Source organism: Opisthorchis viverrini (genome assembly GCF_000715545.1).
Source record: "Opisthorchis viverrini unplaced genomic scaffold opera_v5_165, whole genome shotgun sequence".
NCBI classification, from domain to species: domain Eukaryota; kingdom Metazoa; phylum Platyhelminthes; class Trematoda; order Opisthorchiida; family Opisthorchiidae; genus Opisthorchis; species Opisthorchis viverrini.
This window is the reverse complement of record NW_008751822.1, coordinates 187701-208234: the sequence shown is the minus strand read 5'-3', so window position 1 is coordinate 208234 and position 20534 is coordinate 187701. Positions and strand designations below refer to the sequence as shown.

General features: G+C 42.9%; 3 protein-coding genes across 3 annotated transcripts in view; 2 read left to right on the top strand and 1 right to left on the bottom strand.

Annotated features, from left to right (window-relative positions):
• Positions 1-5788: 5788 nt before the first annotated feature.
• T265_14255 (hypothetical protein) lies at positions 5789-15776 on the top strand (the record flags this gene model as incomplete). The annotated part of the gene is made up of 4 exons (XM_009172805.1): positions 5789-6429; positions 6467-7157; positions 14345-15024; positions 15074-15776. Coding segments are annotated over 4 exons (2715 nt in total), but the record flags the coding sequence as incomplete, so codon positions are not given.
• A 1281-nt stretch (positions 15777-17057) lies between these two features.
• Positions 17058-20534, top strand: part of T265_07290 (hypothetical protein) — a gene marked incomplete at both ends in the record, with an annotated part of 15710 nt that continues 12233 nt past the window's right edge. Inside the window, one exon of the mRNA XM_009172777.1 lies at positions 17058-17076. Within this exon, the coding sequence (XP_009171041.1) occupies positions 17058-17076 (19 nt within the window). The remainder of the gene's footprint in view (positions 17077-20534) is intronic.
• T265_07291 (hypothetical protein) overlaps positions 17138-20534 on the bottom strand; it is a gene marked incomplete at both ends in the record, with an annotated part of 5890 nt that continues 2493 nt past the window's right edge. Inside the window, 2 exons of the mRNA XM_009172778.1 lie at positions 17138-17353; positions 18800-19276. Coding sequence (XP_009171042.1) covers positions 17138-17353; positions 18800-19276 — 693 coding nt within the window. The remainder of the gene's footprint in view (positions 17354-18799; positions 19277-20534) is intronic.

The following is a 20534-nucleotide window of genomic DNA, read 5'->3' as shown; positions in this document are numbered from 1 at the left end:
CTGACTAGCTCAAGTCATCCTATTGGCGACCTGAACTAATGGTTCTTTGATAGGCAGCCAATGTCATCTCACTCGATTCCCTGTCCATTTACACCATACTCATTCAAATATGTTAAAGCTCTCTCTCTTAACCTTTGCAATTGTATGACTTGAAAAGACCTTGCCGAAAACATGTTCGTCAACCCATCCGTGTTCTACCAATTGGATAAAGGTAAAACATGTTCGTCAACCCATCCGTGTTCTACCAATTCGTTGGATAAAGGTTGTTTTCCCCAGTCATTCGCCCATCATCCTCATTCCGCGTTCTACAAAAGTGAGGTCGCACACCATGTCTATATATTTAAATCCATCTTAATGACATTACTCAACACTCCGTGAGCAGTTAATTGGTGAATAGGTGCGAAATGACTCGTAAGCAAGTTGGAAAACCACAGAATAAAATCAGTGAGCAAATTTTTTCGAGCATAAGTCAAACTGTCCAGTACGTCCTGATCACCATGGATAGTACCTTGGATGAATAGGAACCCAGAAGCTGATAAAGTTCGGTTAACTTACGGGCACGTAGGATTATTATCTTATACTGGTTTGAGCTTGCCATGCCGACTGATTCCCCTACAATATCATTCGTCCTTGGAGGTAGCTGAACGGGCCGTTAGTGAGGTGGTCAGTCAGTATCTTCATGAGCATATTTGCTGATCCAAGTCACCAGTTTGCATAATTGGATTGACTGAGGTCAGAATAAATGTTCCAAAAGTGACGTGTGAAAATGGATTGATCTTTGGTGTAAAGCTACAGACGTTTTGCATTGGTTACCGCGTAACGACAAATTAAGTTTTTGTGTAGGCTTTCCTTGGAATGAAGTCGGAGTAATGCGATATAGCCTCATAGTCATTATTCATTCTGGTTTTTCTCCGTGAACGTAGCTCTCGACGTAGCCAGCATTCCGGATTTTTCACGGTTGGAGGTAGATTCGGTCAGTTATACGTGCATATTACAACGGTGAACGCGCTGAGGATGACAAGGAAGGGCGAATCGGAGGTCTTTCAGGAGAAAATTCTTCATTGACTGTTAAAGCACCTAACCGCGCAGGGAGCTCCCAACGGAATCCCCAGGGTGTTAGGACCTAATCATTCCTGAATAATCAATTGGTCGCTTCAAATTCGCTGAATGTGCTGAACAAATAAATAAATACAATTTCCTGAGCGCTCGCTGTTCGCACAAGCGATTCGGCCCCAGCACAAGTACAGCTACCATCTCAAATGATGGCTCCAGAAGATCAGTATCCATAGGGGGCTCTCAGATGCATACATTCAGACGTTATTTCATTCAAAATCAGAGCATGTCAATTTCTTCCTGATAGCAAAAGCAACCAACAGTATGCTGTGTGATAATAGAATTATGCATAGTAACCGACTGAATGGAAGACAAGTTCAGATTGATCCCAATTGTTTACCTTTGTCGCTTACCTCCTTTGATCCTACTGACAGGAATCAGCATTGGCTGACTTCAAGAAAGAGGGCATGTGAAGAGACGGATAATTCAGGTGAGGGCAACTGTTAAATAAAGTTCACGTCATAGACTTCAATTATGAAGTCAAGAACAAAGCGTATCGATTCTGACTGGACGACAGGGTTGAATACGTTCCAGTATGGCCACAGCCGAGCATCGGCCTTCCAACTATGTTGTTGGGTCAGAAATAACAGGATAGTCGAGTGCACTTCCTTGAAGCCCTTTCCATGTGGTGTAGTTATCTTAACATCCGGTACAAGTGTTCCCTCTTCTGCGGTGGCTTAGTGAATTTCACAACTAATCCTTATTCCATCCGAATAGAACATCCATCATCTCTTATCCACCAATCATTCTTAGGTCATGCATACGGTCTAAGAAACACAACCAGAGAAGTGTCTGCAACTTTCCTATTGACTCCAACATTCATCGGATGCGTGGATAATCTGTAAGTACATGCCAGTGTGTGAAGGGAAAAGTTATAGCCGTGAGTGCGTGCGTACGATATGGCAAGAGCTGACTGACATACCAACAATCAACGGGTAACACGAGACATTAGGTTCTCTCTATCAGTTCCACACGGCAAAAAAAGCAAATCAGGGACTATCAACACTTCACTCAATTTAATTTGTCGTAGGACACAAGATAGGCGAACTGCAGAGAGGGACTCAGAACAGCAACACTGTTTTTCAGGGGTCGGAGCTTTAGGCACACTTCAAGGGTAGGCGCACGTTAATGCACGAACAAGATCGACCACTTACATTTGACCAGTATGCCTTGAGTTCTAATTGTGCAACAGGACCGAGAGTGAACTGTATTGGTCATATAGATGAACCATTCCACTCATATGTTGAACATCCTGCGGCCCAGTGGTCTGTGTGGTCAATCGTATTGTGTGCGGTTGTTTGGCTGGCTCGTAACGGTCTGGGAAGGAGCACCGTTGGTCGTTCAGTATAGACATTACCAAAGCAGCACGTGAACCAAATTGTGAGGCTGGACGAAAGTGGATAACTACAATGCAGTGCAATCCTCCCAATGGTTGAAAACAGTCCCAGTTGTGTCGCGGGGCGGATGTAATTCAGACCGGATATCTGTTGCTATCTGGCTGTATTTCAGTAGCAGTCTCATGAATATATTCCTTTTGGGTGCAGCATGACTCGTTTTTGTGCTCTGTCGCTACTGCGTAGGACGAACTTTTGAGCCTACTTTTTAGTTATGAGGATCTCTTCTAAAAATTTTGTCTCGCTGGTATGCCTCTGCTGTCAATATTCTTTGGGTTCAGAGCTGATGAAATGAATATAAGGGTCTTCAAACGCCAAAAAAAAGCCAAGCTGTTTCACTGGAGCGTCTCACTGAACAGTTGTGATTGGCTTCCGGTTTGAGAGATAGAACCGTTGGGTTGCAAATTAATACTGAGGTAGAAACTAAACAGAAGCTAACCTAAGAAGTAAGGACATCACCAACTTGGAGTTCGTTCGGCAGTTCGTCACTGATCGTAACAGAGACTTGTCTCATCATCTCACTAAAAAATTCCAGATTTGAGTTTACCGGACCGTCCATAGCAGGACTACCATCTGGTTTATAGATGAAAACTTCAAAAGTAAAACAATATTTTTGTATACGGTAAAATAATATCTTTAAACACTTCAACTGGGAAACCTAGTCGGATGTTCCGACTGGTTATGTTGCCACACAGGCAGTCAACCGTCTCACATCAACAGACGATCGGCTTTGAAAACTTTGACAAATATTTCAAGGCTCTGCAGAGTTTCGAAGAATACTTTAGGCATTGTGGAGGTATAAGGCTCTGCACAGAGTCAGGTACATTCAGTAGACACCAAGTCAGCTTATGATGGACGGAACTTTGCATGTTGAAGATCGACCTCAGTGGAGCGGTGTTTGTGTTCCGAGAGTCCTCAGATGCCTCCATCATGACTCTCAGGAAGGTACTGGTGTAAGGTGTCTACTGACCCGGTATTTTGTCAGCTATGATATTTTGTTCGCATTTTCCTTCGTAAGGAAGTACAGCATTCAATTGAGAGAAGCACTCACCTATGCTGACGATTACCTCAGCAAAGCCTTTTTGTGGTTTGATAGACAAAAGTAGGTTCATGCGATGTGGTTGGCTGATTGTCGGATGCTTTTCGCTGAGTGGTCATCAGAGCTGCCGATTCTATTAAGACAGAAACCGTCTCATGATGCTAACCAGCCTTGAGATTCACGTCAGTAATTTCCAGGTGTGTGGCTTGCTTATACAGGTTTTCAAATTTTAATTGAGTTCACAGACTGCTGACAGTTTTCTGTCTATCTACGAACTGCGATCTAAAGGACAAAACTCCTAAATGACTGGAAGTAAACTATACACGTGCTTTATGAGCACATTCTTGAAGAGTGTATGTCCAAAATTTTAAACCACCCAACTTTCGTTTAAAAAGTCCTCTTTCTGTTTTGGTGTGGTCATTAGGGTGATTCTTGACCAAAGAGAGGTGGCACTGGACTCGAATTTCGATCTTATTGGAGCTCATCAGTAGTGCATACCCTTAGCTGCGCCTGGGTTTGAACTCCGAACATTTGGCAAGTGAGGTGAGCGCGTTGCCACTCCACTCCAGAAGTTTTTTTGGCAGAACAGGTGTAGACCTCTCAGTACTTGCTTCGGTAATCTACTGTTACTCTTAAGCTTTCATCGAGTCCTCACCAAGTATCGCTAAAAATTTACTTTCACGTGGTATACCTCCTTCTTGAATGCCTCCTCATGTACTGTAATAGGGCACTTTTACTCAAGAAGTCAATTAAGCATTGCCTTTTCCCTTCCTGTGATGCTCTAAAGCGGAACCGATGACCACATGAGCTTTTACCGTGCATGACAGTGTCCCCAAAAGTTTTATTTTTGCTTTCAGAGTTGGTTGTTCTCTATTCGGTCATTGATACAGAATGAAATGTGTCGGTTGCAATTGAGGCGAACAGGAATTGTCACCACGAGAGTCATACACCACGATTCTTTGACCAAACTCAGGAGAAACAGCTAGGCAGATCGGTTAAAATCAGAAAAATTCTTTCTATCGTAGTACCCCATTTTCTAGATTCCCAGAGGAGCTTTCTCCCCTTCAATAACTAGTCAGAGAGAAAAGTTCATAGCTGAAAATTATTTGGTTCCTTGAGTACTCTGCACTGGTTATAACTAGCTTCTTCCTTTCACATCTTAACCTAGTTTCATTCCGGGATGTAAGAGAACATTGATGATTGGGCACGTTAACGAGAAAACTGCCCTGGTAGCATAACTCTAATTAGAAGTAACCTAGTGGTGTCAAACTTACCTAGGGTCTGCATGAAGTAAACAGCCTGTGCTTCCTCTCATTTGTGATGAACAAAATCTTGAAACTACAATGGAGACTTGCTTGTGGAGATTTCGTCCTGTAAGTGAAGCCAATCTATGCTGAAAAGCCGAGAAGCACTGTACAGCTTCAGCAGTGCGCATCTCACGAAACTCCGAAGAGACTTGTTTACACACTGAAAGATCTGCCACAACAACCAGGTCCCTGTCAGATACCGTATATTTTGTCCGCAGTAGAATATGTCCACTAGTTTGTGTCCTTCAAACAATCGGGGAGGTCGTTCTCTTATTTGACCTCAAAACGCCTTGGTGTTAACAAGTAAATACTGGGCTCATGACAAGCCAACACTTGAAAGATATTGTGGTAGCTTTTAATACAAACAAGGATGGGGCTTTTGACAGTTACGAAATCGCTTGGTACCGATTCAGGATTCGGCATTCACCTACCGTATAGTACGAGAACATATTTACGCAAAGCGTTAAAAATGGTAAATGTAGTGGATGGTACCCACATATGAAGATTCGTTCGACATATGACTGTGATGCTACCGCGATCGCCTTTCTACTACGAAATCTCTTCCAAATCCTTATGGGGAGGGAGCACTGTGCTCTATATTCTTATGGCATTTGTGACGTCCGATCATGCATACAATGACCAAAATTCGAGAAGCTATCAAATTCAATAGTTAAACTTGGGTTCTTGTGTGATGTATGGGTACGGTGTTCCTTATTATGACTTGATAATCGCACATGAAGACCAGCTGGTTAGTTCAACCAATCACCCGGCAGGCCAACTCGAATAATCGATATATTCAGTGGCCGTCATCGATCCTTGATACAGCAGACTGGCCAGAGTGGTAGATTGGGCCCCGAAGACCAGACGAGTAGCAAATCCTAAAAATGGTATGTCAGTGTTTCTATGATCCTTTACTGGTTTTAATTCACTGATAGCGGGAATGCATCAGCTTGCACATTGGTCAGTCAGGTGTACAAATCGGCAATGCATGTTGGGAACTTTACTGTTTGGAACATGGGTTAAAACCAGATGGACTTCTTCCAAAAGAATACAACACGTTGAATGTACATGATGAATCTTTCCAAACGTTCTTTTCTGAGACCAAATCAGGAAAATTTGTACCCCGTTCAGCTTATATTGACCTGGAACCAAGTGTTGTCGACGAAGTTAGGACAGGAGCCTATCGTCAGTTGTTCCATCCCACCACCCTAATCACTGGTAAAGAGGATGCAGCAAATAACTTCGCCAGAGGGCAGTATACGTTGGGCAAAGAAATAATTGACTTGGTGCTCGATCGAATTCGGCAGCTTGCAGACTTGTGTGAAGGACTGAAAGCTTTCTTAATATTCCATTCCTTCGGTGGCGGAACAGGCTCTGGTTTTACTTCTCTGCTCATGGAGCGAATATGCGTAGATTACGGGAAGATCTCCAAACTTGAGTTTGCAGTTCATCCGTCACCCCATATATCCACGGCCGTAGTGGAGCCATACAATGCAATACTGAACACCCATACAACTCTTGAGCTCTCCGATTGTGCATTCATGGTGGATAACGAAGCTTTATACCGAGTATTACGGTAGGTTCCTGTGACATTTTATCGACATTTTTTCTAGGGACAAGTTAGAAGTTGACCGACCAAGTTACACAAACGTTAATCGGTTGCTTGGACAAGTTGTTAGTTCCATAACGGCTGCTTTACGGTTTGAAGGCCCACTGAATGTGGATATTATGGAATTCCAGACTAACCTTGTACCATATCCTCGGATTCATTATCCACTTGCAGTCTATGCTCCAACTGCATCAACCGAAAGAGCCTATCATGAACCAATGAGTGTTTCCGAAATAACCAATACCTGCTTTGAACCAAGCAATCAGCTGGTTCTGTGCGACCCACGACGTGGGAAATACATGTCCTGTTGTTTACTCTACCGGGGAGACGTTACACCGAAGGACGTAAATCTAGCTATTGCAAATGTCAAGGCCAGTCGAGTCATCCAGTTCGTTGACTGGTGCCCAACTGGGTTTAAGGTTGGAATAAACTATCAGCCGCCAACTGTTATTCCAGGCGGAGATCTCGCTAAAGTTCCTCGTGCTGTGTGTATGTTAAGCAACACGACAGCCGTTGCAGAATGCTGGGCTCGGATAGACCACAAGTTTGACTTGATGTACACCAAAAGGGCCTTTGTACATTGGTTTGTTGGCGAAGGGATGGAAGAAGGCGAGTTTTCTGAGGCCCGAGAAGATTTGGCGGCCCTTGAACGAGACTACGAAGAAGTTGGTTTCGACAGTAGTCATCCTGGTGAGGTTGAACCTGGAGAATATTGAACGATGGCCAACACACGCTTTGACCCCTTGTATAATTCCTCACATCTCAGGGGCTGAGTGACATGTGATGCATAGACGACAAAGTGCACAAAAATTTGCTACAGTGCTCAAAAAACCAAGGCATTTGTAAACACACCCTATCGGAGGGTGTAACACAAAGTTGATCATCTTTGAAAGACTGACACATCTGGTCAGTCAGTACGCTGAATGCGTATGAATGCCATCGACAGGCGGATGCCTGAAAAACTGATTACGAATGGTCGTAATCGAAGCGGCATGTTTGCCGTTTAAACTGCTCTATTACGACTTGCTGAAGGTTCGTAATAGATTTAACTCGAGGCTGTGTTCATCTATTACGCTTTGTGTAATAGAATCAGATCGAGTCTTGCTGTAACAGTGACTTTTCACTCCTCTTTAAACAAAGAGCGTGTTACAATAGTGAGTGATGTTATTCGAATCAGGTAAACGTTGCTATAAGAAACGCGGCTGTATGCCATAAGTACTTTACACCCCAGGTGCGAATAAAGGGTCGGAGAATAGAAGTGCCAGGTCGATCTGGGAGTCTGTCTCCCAAGCAGTCTAAGATCAAAGAACAACCTTTAGTCCTTAAGTGCAGACAAGCAGTTGGAGGTGTTCGCTTACCGCCTCTAGATGCTTCCAGGTTGGTTTATCGGAAGCAGTGTCAACTTTGGGTGAGACTAACGAGAATAAGTGAGTATTCGCGGAACACAGTCAATGGCACAATAATTTGCTAGTCACGGGAGACCTGAATCCATCGTTTATGGTATTCCTCAACTGGATGCGCCACCCAACACATAAACAGGTGATGTGGACTGTGTCGTTTGGGGATGACTGGCACTGTATGGTTTCCAAGTGCAAATGAATCATACTAGTGATCAGATGCCGAACCGTCAACCGCTGACCTAATTTCAGTGGACCGAGACTCCTTGGGGTTTCGTGGGATGCGCACTGATGATTTTCAATAAGGGCGCAGTGACTTGCGACTTTTTAGCATAGATGAACTTGATTTCCAGGATGAAATCAACATTCACAACAAAACAAACCTTACTCGAAGGCTTATCAATACACGATGGGCTCAATCTTTCGTTTTCAGCCTAAGAACAGGTTAGAGAAGATCGGTGAAAGACCTCGAAGTCAACAGCGAAATTCTAGTTAGTCCTGAGGACTGTCCCATGAGGGTGAAAATATCGTGAGGTAGCCAAAAACACGTGAAGTCTTATTTAGTTATCTATCATCTGCTCAGCGAAATTCTAGTTAGTCCTGAGGACTGCCCGATGAGGGTGAAACTATCGTGAGATAGCCAAAAACACGTGAAGTCCCATTTAGTTATCTATCATCTGCCGTGCTACTTCAGTACAGAAATTGTGACTACCTTACGTGAGTTCATAAGGTCCAACCGTCACTGGTAAGTAATGCATCAGAATGGCTCAGTAGAAGCCCGCTGCCGTGCCTAAAGAAGCAGACCAAACGCTACACAACTTCCATTGTGTGAAGCACTGAGCTAACAGTTAGAACCTTCATGGAGGAAACTACCAATAAGGTTGCTGAAATTTCCTCCATATCTCGAATGTGGTACAAACTGAAATATATGGTGATTTTTGCTCAGCCTTTTCAGTTGAAGAACATCATAAACGAGATAATAAGCTGGGATTCAGGTGAGTCACCCATGAAAACCAAATTGGTGTGCCAATGAGCGCATTTGTTGGATTTCCAGTTAGACTGTGCTCACTGTACTATAGCATTGGAAGAAACTAGCACCAAATAGTGGACTGATTGTACTTTTAAAACTCCTGACGATAGAATCCCCATTCTCTTTTATTCTCCGTTGATAACTGCAATCATCTCAAGTTCACGATCAGTGGGCAACCGGAAACATTCCGAACAATCTGTTCCACAGGTTCATTCGGAAGTCTTGACGAGAATATTTTCGGATATGGCAGCGCATCAAGTACTCAGCTTCCCACCATGACGTAACCATAATCATGGTATCAACAGCAATGATGCAATCCCCAGATTTGATCAGAATAGCAGTCTAGTTTTGGCTGACAAGGTCTACTACCTGAGCGCAATGAGTACAGTCGACTCTGCTACCCACATAACTAAAAGACAGGACACTGCAAACCAGCCATGGGAGCACTCGAGTTGCCCTGATGAGTGCAAAAGCCTAGGCCCGAAAGGGCGCGAATAAAAAAGACAGTCAGTCTCTGTCATGCGCTTAAGCAGCGTTGAGAGTTCTCGAACAGTCCAATGGACGCTTCGGGGCTGCCTTTTTCGGTACCGACAGAAAGAAGAGAGGATGACCGGCCTTCATATTTTTTCCCCACGGAACATCACCTTAGATTTGTCTACTTTAGTGTGCGACCTGAAAAAGTGCACTGATATTTATGAGTGAACGATTCGCCTTGTGGATTATACACCAATTCAGTTGTGTTTCTCAGAAGTGCGAAATTGCAGCGTTGGTATTATTTCAACGGTTTCTAAATTAATTCCAAAAGCTTTCAGATATCTGATTTTTTGGAAGTCGTAGTTCTCGAGAGACTCCCGTACAGGCGGATTCACCAGAAGAATCCAACGCTATCACAGTTTGCTGGTGGCGTGAGCAGACTTTATAATTTTTCAAAGCCGATTTGGTGGACTCTAGAAACGGCACATCCCTTTTCTCTGATGTATTCATGGCAAACATATCTCGTTCCACATACAAATGACGCAACTTATGGATGCAACTAGAGAAGCTTCAGCTTCAACAAACCTGGTTAAATTATGGGTAAGAAGGGTCAAACAATGAGTTTATTTCTCAGAATCCTTCGGGAAATTAGTCACAGGCTCGCATCATCACCATCATGATCATGATCATCATTATCATGATCTAAGCGGTAGCACGCTGTTAGCCGGTTCTTTAGGCGCAGGATACTTGGATATACTGAAGAGTGACTGAAAAATGGGATAGGGAAGGAGAGAAATATAAACGACTTGAACAGTAGCCTATTTTGCCTACTCACAGCTGTATACAGCTGTATGCAGCTGTATTCAGACTCCGTTCATCGCACCAGACGATAGCCCATGTTGCATGAAGTTGTCCTCTGGCGTTCTGTCACTGACATTTTCAGAATTGTCAAGGCTAAACAGTGTGTTCTTTTAATTGCTTTTAACCGGTAGCCTCACAGGTTTCTGGATCACGAATATGTGCTGGGTCGAAACGCCACTTTTGATGCAGCTGACCCGTTGATCATTGTACCATGCCATAGACATTGCTTACGGATATAAGAATAACCCAATCAACGCCCCATCTTCTCTGCTCCGTATCATGTTTCACGAACGAAGGTGAAATAACCAAAAAGATGAGCCTAAGTATGTTGTTTTTCTACAAGTTGAATCTCTAATATACCGCCTTTGCTGTCCAGTCTGCATAATTCCTTCAACAGAGTATATTAATTGACGTGGAAAAAGAGTCTACGGAAACATATTTGACACAATTTCATGTCATTCCGAAGCTAATAAAATCTCATGAGTATAATCATCGTCCTTATAATCACCATCATCGTCACCGTGATCGTCATCACCATCAAAATCACTGGCAAAAGCATTAGGAGAACACCGGGTTTTACCTAGTTGCGTCACATTGCTGGGACATTAACTACAGAATCCTAAGTACTGGGGACCTACAAATAGTTCCTATGTGACTATACTATGAACTTTGTTTCGGATATTGTTCTGCAGTAGACGGCAGCTAAGTTGAAAGTTGAGTGGGGTGTGTCAATGCTGCAGTCTGGCTCTAAGGGTTCATATACTGTTATGCCATCTGCGGCAGCCGGTATGCAGTAAAGCTAATTAAGTTTCCACCGACCAAGTAAATTACCGAAATGAAAGTTGTAGCTATCAAAACCGGATCTCCTATTTGACGATATTTATTATATGAAAGGACATGATCTGTTTTAAGGGCTACCCTAAGCATAGGCATTTTTCTGAAGACAAAATTTCTCGAAAGAATACTTCTAGTACATACCGTATCTATCGGGTTTTCGGAGGGGATACCGCTGTAAGCGATAGGTATGTCACTGAATTTAACGCAAGAAAAACACTGTCGGGATACTGACTGTCCAAAAGCAGTTAAAAACAAGCGTCTGTGAAAAAAATAGCCAACTTTATTTTTCATGTCTCTTAGCTGTATAACCTAAATTAGGCTCTGGATGAAAGCATTTTAGGTGTTTGGACTCTAGTTCCTTGAAGGATACCCCTCATTAGACAAGTTCAGTTTTCTCAGAGGCTGTCACTTAATGGTAAGCTCTAGTACAATGCGCAGTATGAACTCTTGTGGTCATTCGAACTGTCCTACAGTGGTCAGTGGTCAATATTGCCTGTACCAATCATAATTTTCAAGTGATTGGATGGACACAGTAACGGTATCAAAGTCCGTAATGGGTTCTGCTCAGCAGCGGATATTGGAAGAACAGAATACTTCTATCCATTTTCATCGGATCGTCCCAACCTATTACCGACCGGCCTTAAGTTTAATACAGTTTTAGGGATAATAAATGTTGAGTGAGTGTCGTTCGGATCCTAATACCAAACGCATATGTACAGCATCAAGTTTGTTCAGCGTTGGTAAGTTTAGTCCATTCAAACAGACTGCGTTGGTCAAACGACGATTAATGAACATGTATCAGCAATAAAAACCTAAAATCATCATATGTTTGGCTCGACGATGTTGGGTATGGGCCTGAATAAACTAATGTTTGAAATCTTTGTAATGTACTACTCATGAGGTTGCTGAAAATCCGTCGATAGCTCACGACTGGTTCCGCTCTTTTTGGGTGGCTCATCAGGTAGGCGCAGCCCCCGGGTTTCCGTCAACCTTATGTTCTGCTTGAAACCTAATTGCACGAAATTAGCGAATATACACTCATTTGCAAATTAATTTGGTTGAGCAGTACATTACAAAGATATACATGTATCGCGATATCTCGAATATCGTAGTGACTGAAACATGAGGCGGCCTGGTGCAGCACATTCAGTTGCCTGAGAACATCATAAACGGGAGATTCAGCTGGGTTCCAGGTGAGTCTGTCGAACAACCAAATCAGTTTGCAAATGAGTGTATATTCACTAATATTTGAAATGTTCTGAACAAAATTTCATTGAGGCAGTGAACTGTGTTAATCTGCACTTGTTGGTTTCTGCATTGCATTTGTTTGGAATGATGATTACTTTCATATCTAATTAAGTCGGAAACGATGGAAACATAAGATAAAAAACCCAGGCCTTCAAAGAACCAAATTGACTTAAGACACAAATCGGTGCATGATTAAATGCTTTCTGTAGGTTCTACATAATCTTTAGGAGAAAATTGCTGTATATCCTTCGGTTGATTTAAAGCCAAACGACACAGTTTGGTGAAGCTTTTATCGCCCTGTCTTTGCACTGTTGTTTTGGTGAGTAACTCAATCTCTGAAGAGGATGACGATTTTCGGGATGTTTTAAATCTGACTAAATGAGTCATCTCCACACACGAGTCTGAAGGCTTTAGGCATAAAACAAAGTGCCTCAGGACATTCTTTACACGTTCCATGCCTCACACATTTGATCCGATCAAACGAACCTGCCGCATAAACCAACATCTAACCCCTTCTTACATAGCCACCTCACTGACCGAGAGGGTTACTTGGCAAAGTTCATCCATTGTTCATTCGGACGCGATATTAATAACTACTGTGTGATAGATGTTTTACTAGGGTTAACTTGAGCCATCAGGGTCTGGTGAACTCCCGGCTGACACTGGGATCCTTTAAAAAATGCCACATGACTCGATTGACGACACCACATGGTGCGCTACCATGCGATGATTGGGGCTTCACATGCCACGAGGAGGATATCATCATCTTCATCATCATCAGAGGCAGCGACATCAGTTTTGACACTCATGCTTCACTCGATGAGGGATAGGATCATCAGGATCTTCAGGTAAAATCCTTTTGACTGTCTTAATCGAATACATGTAAACGTATACGGATATCTGCACACGTCTTAAGAAAACCTCTGATGTTCGTTCTTCGTCCGCAGTATTCAGATACGAGAACTTGCCTCGCTGAACATTCTTTGAACATGAAGTAAATTTCAAGCAAACTCCGTTCTCCCTTGTTTCGCTGGCCTTCTGACTTCACGAGTAGATCTTTTATAGCCGAACGTTTAAACATACCCTGTGCTAGATCCACCCATCGTGGGACATTCTCATTCCACTTTTTTACGTATATTACTCGCCTTTTTCAGTTTTTTCTATATGCATGCGTGTATATCCTAGGTAAAAGGATTGTGTTCGAAGGCTAATTAAAGCTGAAGAATGAAGAACAGTCACTGTTCAATGTTATCGCGACTATTGATCTTAAAGCTGAGTGATACTACGCGACGAGTAAGGTGTGTTGTTCGCCAGCAACTAGAAGCAGTTAGGACGCTTTAGTTTCTAGCACACAACCAAGACAATGACGCACGCCCACGTTGAGGATTGAAAAGCGTTTGGTATAAACGAGGAGGATGAAGTGGTCCTGTGTTAGAGTCATACCTTTCTTCCATGAACTACAGTGGCATCCCCAATGATCGTAGTACCCGGAGTCTTGCTTGCCGCATGGTAACCTCTAGTCGGTATTGGAAAAGCCATTCAATCTCGTCAGTTCTTTGCCCACTTCCAGTCTAAACATCCCTTATCGAGCCTTCTAATAACAGGCTACTTCCGTCCGCTTTTGCATAAGGGTTATCCTATCTAAGCAATTGTCCTATCGGGAATAGTTATTTGAATGCGTGGTAAGAAGAGATCGTCTTATTCGTGTCAGTCTCCAGGATTAGAGATATTCGTCCGGGCACTGTTTTCTTGCTATTCTATGAAATGATCAGATTAAAAATAAGTACCTCGGTAAATAGTACAGATAAGGTCAACATTTTAACCCAAACAACTCAGGGGGTACACATGAAACAGTACGCAACACAGCCTGTTCGAGCTGAAGTTGTGAAGAGTAGCCATACACTTGCTTGTCTAAGACGTGAAGGTCTCATCCGAAAAAGACACACGGCATGTGAATAATCGATCATATTTGAACTGACCAATGTCATTTGAACACCAGTAAAAAGGAAATACTGCCCGTTTTGCTCATTTTAAGTATGGTAAGATCCATTCAACCTATTTTATAATCCCTGCTTTACAGGAATGCATCAGTATACATGTGGGACAGGCTGGTATTCAGCTGGGAAATGCATGTTGGGAGCTATTCTGCCTGGAACATGGCATTCAACCAAATGGGCTCATCCCAAAGAATCCGTATATTCCGGTAGGGGATGAGAATACAAATGCAATTTTCTCGGAAACAAACAAAGGCAAATACATTCCACGCAGTGTATCTGTTGATTTGGAACCAAGTGTGCTTGACGAAGTTCGAACGGGACACTACCGCAAACTATTCAATCCAAAACATTTAATAAGTGGAAAAGAGGATGCAGCAAGCAATTTCGCGCGTGGCCATTATTCAGTCGGTACTCAGTTGGTTGACGAGGCCATGGATCGGATCAGGTTATGTGCTGAACAGTGCTCCAACCTTCAAAGTTTTTTGTTCTATCATTCGTTTGGCGGAGGTACGGGTTCTGGTTTCAATTCACTTTTGATGGAGCGCATATGTGTTGACTATAGTAAAACGTCCAAGCTCGAATTTGCGGTTTTCCCTGCACCTCGAGTGTCTTCCGCAGTCGTAGAGCCATACAATGCCATTTTGAATACATACACAACACTGGAGCTCGCAGACTGTACCTTCATGTTTGATAATGAGGCAGTTTACAACATATGTCGGTAGGTCCGAATTCCACATTTTCTTACAGCTTAACCTTTTTGCCCACAGACGGCGTCTAGATGTAGACCGACCTAGTTACACCAACGTGAATCGATTGGTAGGACAGGTGGTCAGTGCGATTATCGCTCCGTTAAGATTCACTGGTAGTCTTAATGGAGATCTATGGGAATTTCAGACGAACCTGGTACCTTATCCTCGAATACATTATCCCCTAGCTGCATATTCTCCGCTGGTTTCCATGGAGCAGGCCTATAAACAAAAGCCCACAACAATGAAGCTGACCATAGATGCATTTAAACAAGAAAATCAGCTGCTCAGGTGTGATCCACGTAGAGGAAAATTTATGGCATGCTGTCTTCTCTACCGAGGTGATGTTTTTCCACAAGATGTTAACGCTGCCATTGATAGTGTTAGAAGAAAACGATCCATTCATTTTGTGGACTGGTGTCCGACTGGCTTCAAAGTTGGGATAAGTTTCCAACCACCTTCAGCTGTGCCTGCTGGAGACTTGGCCAAAGTACCACGTTCTCTGTGTCTGTTTAGTAATACAACTGCAGTTGGTGAATCCTGGTCCAGACTGGCTGAAAAATTTGACTTGATGTATTCAAAGCGGGCATTTGTTCACTGGTTCGTTGGTGAGGGTATGGAAGAAAACGAATTTACGGAAGCTAGAGATTTTATGGCCTGCCTTGAGAAGGATTATGAGGAGGTTGGCTGTGATACCTTGGAATCGATCAACGTGGAAAGCTGACCTCGAGGTCCTTTTTGACCAGTTCACTGTACATTAAAACAATTCAACTGAGCGTTACACGCACAAGGTGTAACTTCGCACTGCATGTGCCTTACGTCTGTTGGCGTACGGAACTATCGGTAAAAATTGTTCGCTGATCTGTCACGAGTATTCGTGATTAGAACAATTCTACCGTTTTACGCACTTTCTTATACCAGTCCGAAAAATACGACAAGAGATTTGGTCGTAAACGGAATGCGCAATAAATTCTATTGTGCACTGAAGTGTGATTGCAAATTGTGATTGCACTATAATAGCACAAAAGCTATTCAATGTAAATCACTTTTCCATTGTTCTGTGGTTAGGTGGGTTAGAAGGTGGAGGAACCTTCTTCAGATGCTCAACCAGAAGTTGAGAGTGGATGGAAACTGAGGTTAAAATAGACTGAGTGAACCTGAAAAAACCGTAAACAACTCGTATCTTGTCCCGGCGGAACGTTAGAGAAAAGGAATATTTTCGGCTGAGGCAAGGGGCCCCGATACATTCTTGTTAAAAAGTTTGGGAGCGTCGTTTTTCATACTTGTGTTCTGTGTTGGGTCTTTTCGGCTTGTACTTTCAACAGAAATCTTCAGCACAACCACCAACCACAACAGCGCACTGGTGATTTCACCTCGAGTGGTGATGAAACGTTTGCAATCAAACTGCTCAGTTCAGCGAACAAGCCAACGACCACAATCTTCATCCTGATCAGGATGACCAGACAAAACAAGTTGGTCTGCTTTTAAATAGAATTCTTGATGTTTACAATTAAGGCAGAGCATTAAAGAAGAACACAGCTTTTTCTCCTCAATGATGCATGTGATTGTAGTGTACGTCACAAAAATGCTTTGGATGAGTAACAAAGAAGATCCACATTATTTCGGTTACAGCAGTCCAGATCCTTTCACCGCAGAATTATCCTAGTTGATCCAAAACCAGAAAGCATTGGGCTCACACCAAGGCAGGAGACGTACCGATCAAACGATCAACAACTCCTGAGCAATGCCTATAGGCAGACTCGTAAAACTGACCGATTTTTGCTCAGTTTCTCCTCTGAATCGCCCACTAAGCGATATTTTTCAGTTTAATTTCCTGGGCATTACCTACCGAGGAGGTTTTGTAGGTCACAGATTAGGGAGAACAAGAACAAGAACGTGAAATGTGAAACCGTACTTACACTTGAGGGGATTCAAGATTTCTACACACACATTCGTTTCAAGCAGTTATATTACATAACAAACTAAAGAAGGAAATTCCGCTTAGATGTCCCAGTTCTTTCGTGGTAAGCAGAATTCCAAATGACAATTTTTGTTATTGGTAATTTTGATCACAGGGTTCTGTGATCATTCATTGGGGTTCAGTCCGACCAGTTCACATGAAATCTTCCAAAGCCACTTGCGTTCTTTCTCATTGAAAACAATACTTTTCGGTGATGCTTCTTTGCAGTTGTCGTAGTAGGCTCCAGATTTGACCACAGGTGCAAGCACAGTGTAGAGTGTGGTCTGACACCCCAACCACGGGTCGATGAGGAAAGGTTGGAACAGAAAGTGTCCAATGCGCTGAAATAGATGAAAGACACTTTTTTTAAAATATGGCACTGATTCACTTATGCTTCTGCTTAAGTTATGGTAACCTATCACAGAGCCCGTCACACATTGAGTATCTTTCGAATTTACTCTCGAATCACAGTCATTTGCTTTCGTGTCAACCTTGTGGAACATGGGTTTATTATTTCCAGTTAATTTCTATCTTTGCTTATTTTCTTCACTTATTTGCCTCTTTGGAATAGAGATATCGGTAAGTATGCCGCGTAAACTGACTGCTCAAAGCATGCTGGATCCAGTAACGTATGAGAACGAGCCACCCAAGAATCTAATGCTGTGACATGACGCACTCCACGTGTCTTATAAATGAGACAAAGTGCGACGCACAGATGGAACATGACCTGAGACAGAGAGTGCCAGAGGTCGTTGATATCATTATTCTAGGTGGCTTCGGAATAAGGGTCAGTGCGCTTTAGCTTGTGATTTACAACTTTGGTAGACGAGCGAATGTTGCCTGTCGTAAGTCGGCACCAGGTAGCGAGAAAAAGCTTGCTCACCTGTAAACCTGAGGTGAACCTAAATTGGCTCACGTCATTTATTATTTCTACTTATTCGCCCCGTAGGCTCGTGACTGGGTGATCTCGTTTAGGTATCCTTAAGATGTTTTAAACCAGATAGACATCTCGCGGAAAGCGATGTTTGGGGATCCTTTTATAGTTTTGAAAGAGTGCGAAGACATTTTTTCGGAAATTTCGTCCTTTAAGTGAAGCCAGTCTATGCTAATTAGTCTAGGCTAATCACACTGCTGATCAGCCACTCGTGGCCGGACGGTTAAGTGTTCAAACTACCAGCCGGGAGGTCGCAGTTTCGAGACTCTTCGGAGTTTCGTGAGATGCGCACTGCTGATGATTCCCAATAAGAATGAAACAGCTGTACAGTGCTTCTCGGCTTTTCAGCATAGATTGGCTTCACTTACAGGACGAAATCTCCACCGAAATCCCAAACCTCCTCACACCACCAACAATGCGAAGACTGCCCGCACTCCATCTTCATTGATGAAGCTCGAGTACACCAGTGACATCTGTTGAGATATATAATTTGCGATTCAGGTGGTTTTGGTCGACAAAGAACACTAGATTCATAAAATCCAACCTTTTCATCTTCATTGATGAAGCTCGAGTACACCACTGACATCTGTTTAGATATATACTTTGTGATTCAGGTGGTTTTGTTCATGTCGACAAAGAACACTAGATTCACAAAATCCAACCTTTAACTGAATTCTGGCCGATTAAAAAGGTGACTAAAATAAAGGAATGCGACTGCTGGCAGATTGTGATCGATTCCATGTGGTAAAATCCATCTGATTTCGAATGAGCTACCAGAAACGATTGGCAATGTCATCCAATACACTAGACATCTTCATCTCCCGGTTGTCCCGGTGCAAACAGATGTGCTTACCTCCGGGCCACCTGTAATATCGCGCGCTATTTCCGTTTTCACAGCGCCTGGATGTAAACTGACGACTACGATGCCTGTGCCTTCCAAGCGACTTGCCAACTCCTTTGCACACATCACGTTTGCCAATTTGGAATGACAGTATGCAGACATTATCGTATACCTTTCAGGTGGGATATGCAGACTTGGCTTGGACAGTTCGCCAAATTTGTGCAACATGGAGGACACGAAAATAATACGTGATGAACAGCTAGCCTCGGCAGTATGCATTAGTGGCAGCAACAACTGGGTCAGGAGAAACGGTCCAAGATGATTCACTCCAACTGTGGTTTCGAGACCGTCCTCAGTGATCGAATGTGTCTGTTTGAGTAGTCCGGCATTGTTGATCAGATAATCGAGTTTTTCGTATCGTTCGCGTATTCTGGCGGCAAACTGTCGTACTGAATTTAAAGATGACAAGTCCAGCAGTTCAATCTGAAGCTGTAGTAAATTAAATCCGGATGAAAAACACATGACTAGAAAAGATTTCTGGGCCGTTTTATGTCATGGCCAGAACACAGCATAAGAAGTATTGTATGAAAAACAAAACAGTTGAGTTGATCAACCCAAGCCTTTCGTAGCCAGATCAGTTGCACCCGTCCCCTAACTCATATTACGTTCCTCCCCTCATTTGAAAGTACACCACGAGAAGAGATGGCTTTTCCTGTGAAGTGGTTGCTCTTCAGTGTGAACAAACTCCACTTGCTTCCTAAAAGTGTTTTTAATCTCAGAGTCCCCTGTAAAAAAATTCACCGTGTGAGTTTTGTTCTGTCCACCAAAATGTTCCAATCTCAGGGCTCGTGAAACCCGTGCATCCTGGTTCCAGACCATCTTTCAGTCATGCTAACCAGCTGATATCTCCTTAATACGCTCGCTCAGTCTACCGAAATGGGTGCAGATTTCGATGTAAAGCGACAATGAAGTAGTTTCATTAGAAAGAGGAAAGTGCGATTTCGTGACACTGAAGCAGTGTTAATCTCGAAGCCCGAAGCTTTAAACCTGTCGTCGGGTTGTTCACTCAAAAAGTTATTCATATTGCGAGATATGCTGGTCAGTTCGGCATTTGACTACCTAAGTGTAGTTTCAAACACGCTTTATTTCAATTTACACTATGGAGAGATACTTCCATCACCCTAACCGTTTAAGTTAGACAGGGAAAGCATCCGTTCATTTAGAACGAGATATGTTCACTACTCTAGTATTTTAAAGCAGGTCGTTGCGTCGGGTTGGGGTCGGCTTACTGTGATCCCTTCCTCACGGATTAGAGGATAGTGGTACGGTTCGGAATTCTAGTTATAAATTGTTTTTCACTACCCGAAGATAAGGCTGCCAATGGAAACATCATCACGACCAGTTCTGAGTGTATTCTAATTTTAGTTGAGGGCTGAATGTGCTTGACAGTACTGTTCAGGCTCTTGCGACTGTTGTCCGTCGACACACAAATCGCGCCCAGACTAGGCCATTGATTGTAGATCCTTGTCTAAAACTGTCCTCAGGGGGTTCACGAAAGGAACATTTTAGCACAAATGGTTGATCGAAATCTATCAGCGGTTCTTTTGAGAAAATACTTGTTAAGCATGATTTATCTGGTAATATCATCACAACTGGAGCGTTTGCAGAGTTAAACAAGCAAATGCGGTAGGTAGCCTGGTACCAACTAAGATATATATATATATATATATATATATATATATATAAC